The sequence below is a fragment of the Oryzias melastigma genome, linkage group LG14 (genome assembly GCF_002922805.2).
Source record: "Oryzias melastigma strain HK-1 linkage group LG14, ASM292280v2, whole genome shotgun sequence".
Classification (NCBI taxonomy): domain Eukaryota; kingdom Metazoa; phylum Chordata; class Actinopteri; order Beloniformes; family Adrianichthyidae; genus Oryzias; species Oryzias melastigma.
The window spans coordinates 4,492,954-4,500,666 of record NC_050525.1 but is presented as its reverse complement, the minus strand read 5'-3'; the positions used below and the strand labels follow the sequence as shown (position 1 = coordinate 4,500,666).

The window sequence follows — 7,713 nt, the reverse complement described above, 5'->3', positions numbered from 1 at the left end:
CCCAACTTATTTTGCAGATTTTTAGAGACTCATTTTAAAGTCCAATAAAGCTCATTTAACACCAACATAAAAGTAGCTGATCATCAGTGTTCTGGTTCCTCTGAACCATCAGGTGTTTTACTGAGTTGTTGATAGAAAAATGTTGGCCTCCTGCTCCTGGTGTTGACGTGAAGTGGAGCGGCTCTGAGGCGCTGGCGGAGTGACATCAGGGAGCTGTGTTGGCTCTGTTCTCGGTCAGCATCTTGGTCGTGGTGTGAGGAGAAGCTGTGGGGATTGAACAGGAAGTCTACAGTCCGTGTTCTCTGAAGGTGAAGGAACTTCTGACTGAGGCAGATTGAAAATCCGCCCCCAGTGGTGGGTTTGAGGAACTCCAACAGGTGATGCAGACGGGTTGAGAGACGGATGCAGATCTTTAGCCTCCTGGAAAACATGAACATCATTTGTTTTTATTTCTATTTGCTATAAAGACAGAGAACTGAGTCTTTGTGTCATGTCAGAAATTAAAATGTTGGTTCTTACTTGTAAAAGTATGAGGCGGTCCATCCAGTCTGAGGCGGTCCAGCCGGTCTGAAGCGGTCCATCCGGTCTGAGGCGGTCCATCTGGTCTGAGGCGGTCCATCCGGTCTGAAGCGGTCCATCCGGTCTGAGGCGGTCCATCCGGTCTGAAGCGGTCCATCCGGTCTGAGGCGGTCCATCCGGTCTGAAGCGGTCCATCCGGTCTGAGGCGGTCCATCTGGTCTGAGGCGGTCCATCCGGTCTGAAGCGGTCCATCCGGTCTGAGGCGGTCCATCCGGTCTGAAGCGGTCCATCCGGTCTGAGACGGTCCATCCGGTCTGAGGCGGTCCATAATTGTGAGGCGGTCCTTCCATGTTCGGTTTTCTAGCTGCTTTCTGGTCCTTCGTATTGGTTCCAAACATCACAGCTTCTTCTCTCCTCATCTTATCAAAGTTCACAGCTTCTCTCCCACCACGACTTCTTCACCATATCAGCATCTCCTACCAGGAAACATAAACATGTTTTCAATGGTTTGATCTATTTACTGAACGTTTTCCAGCTTGATGGTTGCTTACTACGGTGTTGGTGCTGCTGAGGAGGACTGGACACAAGAAGACTTCACCTGATCTACTCTGTGCTGCTGGAGGCTCAGACCTGTGGAAATGGAAAGTTAGAGAATGAGAAGTCATCTCTAATTCTTTAAATGTGTTACAGTCATCAAGCAGAAATTCAGAGGAGGATCTCACCATGAATCCAGGGTCTGAATAATTAATCCTTTTGGAACTCCTTGAATCCTCTGGTTGATATTTGCCTATAAAACTCCCATTTAATAGAAACATAGATTTTTTTTCTGTGCAGTAAAAGTCAGTGAGAGTTTCAAAGTAAAAGCTTCCATTCTTACCAAATATTTAAAAGATGGAGTCGTTTCTGCAGCTTTTCTTTAACCGCACATCTTCTTCACCAACACTGACGATTAAAAAATAATAAAAAATGACTTCAATGATAAATACCACAATAAGAGTGGAAAAACATTTCAAAATAAAATTGAACTGTTATAGAGAAAAGAATGAAGGAACAGTGTTCATACTTACAGTAGGTTGGAAGGCTTGTCCCAAACACGATTCATGGACAGAAAAAAACAAACAAAAAAAACATTTAAACAAGTTAGTCATTTGAAACTCAAAACCTAAAAGGAAACAATCAAAGACGCATTTTCATATAAAACTTAAACAGTAAAACTTCACAGAAAAAGTAGTAAGGTCACCCGTACAGAATATGAAAATGAAAATTCATGATTTCAGAGCCGAATCAAATCTCAAACTGTGAGACAATCGTTCAACCTTTGAAAACCAGAAACAACTAAAGAAGAACATTTTCCATTAAAAGAATGATTTTAAAAAATAATCAGAAATTATACAATTCAAAAGTTGATGCTTTTTGGTTTGAAAAGGATTTTTTGTTGTTGTTGTTTTTTGCGTAAGTATGATAAAAGATGAAGAAAAAGAAACTTACCGAATATTTTTATAATATAATATAATATAATATAATATAATATAATATAATATAATATAATATAATATAATATAATATAATATGATATGATATAATATAATATAATATAATATAATATAATATAATATAATATAATATAATATAATATAATATAATATAATGTAATGTAATGTAATGTAATGTAATGTAATGTAATATAATATAATATAGTATAATATAATATAATATAATATAATATAATATAATATAATATAATATAATATCATATCATATCATATAATATCATATCATATAATATCATATAATATAATATCATATAATATAATATCATATAATATAACAATAAATTGTAATAAAGTGTTACATGTGTGGGTAGGTGTGTTATTGATCCTATGTTACATCTCCCAGTCTGATGGAAAGACTTTCAGTCCAGTCACATAATCGTCAATCCATGCCAGAATACACTCATCCAGAAATTTATCAAGAGAGTCAGACAAACCTGGGGGTTCTGGCAGGATGGGCTGAGCGCGGTCCACAGGCTGCTGGAGGACCGGAGGCGGGAGCTGTGACAGACGGAGAAGGAGGAGTCAGAGAGTCATTCACCTGCATCTTCACCTTTACCACACCTGCAGCAGGGTGGAGGCATGTGTGACACAATGTTGTATTTTCTTTTTAAATAAAAAAAAAAAACACGGCAAAACCCACATCAGGTTTAGGAGCAGCGGTGTCTGGACGCGGCCGTTCAGCTGGACGCTCCTCAGAACCTCCAGAGTTGCTGCCTTGCTGCTCCCGCCGTCTCTGAAACACAGACGAACAAATAGCCAAAGATCTCTCCTTAGAGAAACACCACAGAGATCTGGAGCATCAGAGGGTTTGGGCATCTCGTCTAAATAAACAGATTATTTGAGACAAATGATTCAATTCTTGGATAAGATGATTAAAAAACGAATCAGCTTGATGACAGTCTTTGACTCTCAACTGCCATCAACCAAGAAACACCAAGACAGACGACAGAAATGTGGGACTCCTCCGTCTGGCGTTCTCATTTCATGACCCTTCGTTTTCATTTTTGGAAGAAAACTCCCCAAACTCTCTGATTACTGTGGGAGCCGCACGCTACAGAGAAACAAACTGCTGCAGGGTCATCTGTCAGCAGAACATTCAACTAGAGGTCACACATCAGAACTCATTCAAGACACAGAAACACAACTGGAGCTATGAAATGAGACAATAGTCATGGACCTTTTTGAATCTGCATTAAAACTGAGCTGATCAAACTGACAAAACCTAACCATAACATGCTCTCAGTCTCAGATCAGTAACATGGAGATTCTGGGACTTCATTAACAACATTTAGCATCATTTCTTCCTTTTATCAACAGTACATACTCTCTGCCTCCTCCTCCGGCAGCGGTCGTGGTCCACGGTGTGAGACGGAGAGTCACACATCTGACTGTCGTGTGAACGAGAAGAAAAGAATAGAATTAACAAAGATTTCTCACTTTTACCACCTGTTTTTACTCAATAAGAAAACTTTACATTTACTGTACAGCCAAGGCCTTTTCAAAGGGTTTAGTTAAAAACATAAACACAAAATCTGTCGAACTTATTAGCTAATGTGCAGGCTGTTTTGTAAAATTATTAGAGAAACTAACTCAAGAAACGAACGTGTTCATAAAAAATAAAAATTGACAAAAGGAAACAAGCTCCAAACTTACCTTGCAGAGTAGAATTGCTTCTTTAAGAAAGTTTTCAAACACTTGAGAAAATAATTCCCCCGAGTTGGTTTTGTACCGTCTTCATCGGAACAAACTGATGTTGTTTTAAAAGTTATTTCCTTAAATCAAAATAATCTGTGTTCACTGTGGCAACCAACCATTTTTCAAGTTAACAAATTCATTCCAAACTTCTATAAAATAGAACTGCAGAAAAGCATTCTAGTGTACTCTATTCTATATAAAAATAAACTGCCTATAAATATCATTAAAGGAATTTCATAAAGAATTTTTATTTGTAAAAATGGCTTAAACTAAAACGTTTATTAATTTTTTAGGGAGAATTTCATCAGAAATTTACTTTTTTTTTAGTTGCGGGTAAAACTATTTGTATTCTGGAGGTAGCCCTCTGCTCACCTCCATGAGTTAGTTGATGAGTCATAGTAAGATACAAAAAACATGTTTAGAAAAATCTATTTAATATAAAGTTAATAAATAGTTATTAAAAGTTGGATCAAAGCTGTATTGAGCTCCAGGTGTCAAGCAGCATGCATGCAATATGTATATATTGTTGTATGTATATATTGTTTTTTTTTGGCATAAATAAAACACACACATGGAGAGAAGATACTATTACTAAATACTACTTCTGTCAACATTTCTTTTCATGGCTCCCTTTCAAAATAAAGGCCACCCTGTGTCACATTAGGTCATCTCAATGCAGCAAATGTAGTATAACTTGATTAAACAGTGATTTATAAAAGTTTATTTTACTATTTGTAGTTCATCTTAGTCAGAAATTGGTAATTCTAACAAATCAAAATTAAATCAGAGGTAATCAATGGACTTTTACTGTATTTTTGAACCATAAGACACATTTAAAATTCTTGAATTTTTCAAAAATTCAAAATGTAACTTAATTCTGGTTGTGCTTTTATTCTTGAACCAGAGAACCACAATGAAGGAGTGTCTCGGAGTGTTGCAGACCCCTGACCTAGACTAAACATCTCCTTCAAAAGTCATAATAAGGCAGTTGTTTCTTCAGAGTTTGCTTCATCAGTTGAATCACCTAAAATGTATGTAAAAACTGTTAAATATACGTAGCATAAACAATATAAATAAAGATAAGAAATATCCCCACAATATCCTCATCATCCCTTTGTTTACACTCTCTCCCGCTATGGCTTACAGCCCCTTACAGTCCCAAGCTAACATTAGTGATGCAACAAAAATGGCGAGCAATTTTGAAGCTATCTATCTGAACAGTTTTGAGCTAGATGTCAGCTCAGATGAGGAAAGCAGAGACGCCCATGGATATATATATATTATATTTTGAATGGAGCAGATTGCACCACATCACAAGAGAGATTTTTTTTATCTGCTCCTGATCCATCACAATTTGAGTAAAGAAATACTCAGAAATGCAATTTTAATCTTAAATTCTTTGATAAATGTCCTCCATCATGAGAAAAATGCCACAAAAACTTGTTAAAAACACCCACTTTACATTGGAGTGGGTCTATAGCACAGTACTTACTATTGTTATACTTGTCTTCAAAAAGGAACATCACACAATTGAGATAATTTTCTGAGAGCAGAAAATAGAAATCATAACTTTCTAAATTCTTTACTTTTATTACTCCTAAAAACCAACTTCCGAAGAAAGGAGTTAAAAACAACAGAAGCAGATTGTCTCAAAGAGCAGAAGGTAAGAAAAGAAACACATGAGCAGCAAACAGAAATATCGTCTGCGCGCTCCCGCGTGAAGGGTACAATTCTCGTCGGGGGAACCAATCACTGTATGACGTTCTGGCTCAAGCAGGGCCTGCCCCGTCCGTCCTTCCGAACCGTTAAGCTTTGAGTTTTCTCGCGCTAACTTGATTTTTTATTTTTTTTATTGGTTAGTATTTTTTATTTACTTGGAATTCTTTCCGAAAAGTTTTTAAAAAATAAAGTTATTTAGTGTTTCTATTTTTAAATGTTAGTATTATTAGCGCGGTGTGATGTTTAAGCTAGGGTAACAAATTAGCCGACTGGGTAAACTAGCTATCATAAACAACAAATACATTTTATGTATTTATTTATTTATTCTACATTTATTAACATATTTAGGCCTCTGCTAAACGAACTAAAACTCCCCACTGTCTTCATTTACATTAACAGGTGTTTGTCAGCAGGATGAGGAGACAAGAAAACCAGCCTCCCAGACCTACAGCAGGTAAAAACAGACGACTGAACTACCGTAGTCTTACTAAAATCCATGTTTTTTTTTTATGAATAACTCTGGTATCTTCAGAATTTAAATACAGAATGCTGTGTCCCATATTTGCAGGGTTTGGTATTTTTTCCTGACCATCACTTCACTGTAGTGTGCAAGTTTAAAAAAGATCATAGTTGTGACATAGAAACCCCAAAAATGATTAGAGTGGGTACAGACGCAGTGGCATTTTCAAGTTATAGTGGAATCTAACAGCCTAAAAGTCCCATCTGATCATATTTTGATCTAGTGTAAGGCGTTCCCACTGCTCTTTTAATTACGATTATGCTTTTCTTTGCCAAAATGAAAAGACGTGTCGGTTTCTGGAACATATTTTAAGCAGAGCGGCAGGAGTTCATTAGAAATTCACATCTGAGTTGTGGGCGGGACCATTGAACCCTCCCCTTTACTGAGAGCTCTTTGTTTACACTCTCCCCTCACATCCCCAACCTAACATTACCGGTGCAACAAAAATGGCGAGCAATATTGTATCTATCCTGCTGTACAGTTCTGAGTCAGATACCAGCTCAGAGGAGGAAAATGAACACGAATCTTGTTGTCTATAAGTGGATGCATCCAAATGGGGCAGAGCAGGAAGCTTTTGGCCCATCCAGCATATTTTCTGCGTCGCAAATGGATTCTTTTTTCAACTGCATTTTTTTGTCTGCTCCGCATGTACAACAAACTGAATTAAAACAATACTAAAAATGCAATTTTTATCTTAATTTTCTTGATATATGTCCTCCATCATGAGAAAATGATACAAGAACATGTCAAAAACAGCAAAAACGCAAAATTTATTGAAGCTGGTCTCTTAAGACGGAGGATTGGGCCCAGTTTACAAACAGAAAGATTTTTTTCCAATTAAGACTTTCGTTAATTTACAAGAAAAAGTTCTACCTGTTAATTTACAAGAATAAAGTCATATAATTATGATTTTAAAGATCATAGGCTAAATTTATTACTTTTTTCTTGTAAAATTACGTGTTTTAAAGTGACGAGAAAAAGTCATACATTTACGAGAAAAGGCACCAGACTTCTGTTTATTGGTGTCGTACTCGAAGATCAAAGACTTTTTCCAGATTGGTTTCAAAAACAAATAAATTCTGAACCTTTTGGTGACACAAAATCCGATTATTATAAGTGTAACCAGGTTTCCGCGATTCAGTGTCAGTAATGCAGAGTTTCATACACAAAAGAAGGAGCTCAGAGACATTTACAGAACCATCACTGTATTCTGCCCTTATCATTTACCGGTACTTACCCAGAAATCCATGTGTCACCTTACGTCATGTAACTGTCCTATGCACAAAGAAACACCTAAGGGGAATGAAAAGTGTTAGAAATGTCCCCTCCTCCAAATGAAACGTCCTGCTTCAACACAAAACAACAAAGAGGAATGAAAATAGTCGGTTAAATTAGCATAAGAAAATGCCGGAAACTGGGCCTGTTCAGGTGGAAACATCATATATCGATGGTTTCATCAACGGGAGATCCTGCAAGCAACCTGTCAATATTTAAAACATTAATAATCAAACAAAGGAGCTTCCAAACATTTGTGACGTTATAAACATTCCGCTTACCTGTTCAAATCCAAAACAGTTTGTCCAAATTGAGTTTAGTCAGGCTGCTCTGGTGCTGGACTGTTTGTTCACTTCAACTTTAATCTTGTAAATTTACGACTTATTTTTTTTGTAAATTTACTGCTTAAAATATCGTAAATTTACAAGATTT

The 7,713-nt window shown here is 36.7% G+C and overlaps 1 protein-coding gene across 1 annotated transcript in view; it reads left to right on the top strand.

The window, feature by feature from the left end:
* The first annotated feature begins 5,473 nt into the window (after positions 1–5,473).
* Positions 5,474–7,713, top strand: part of LOC112142720 (spermatogenesis-associated protein 22) — a 5,296-nt gene continuing 3,056 nt past the window's right edge. The window contains exons 1-2 of the mRNA XM_024266260.2: positions 5,474–5,622; positions 5,886–5,940. Coding sequence (XP_024122028.1) covers positions 5,901–5,940 — 40 coding nt within the window. The 5' untranslated portion in view covers positions 5,474–5,622; positions 5,886–5,900. The remainder of the gene's footprint in view (positions 5,623–5,885; positions 5,941–7,713) is intronic.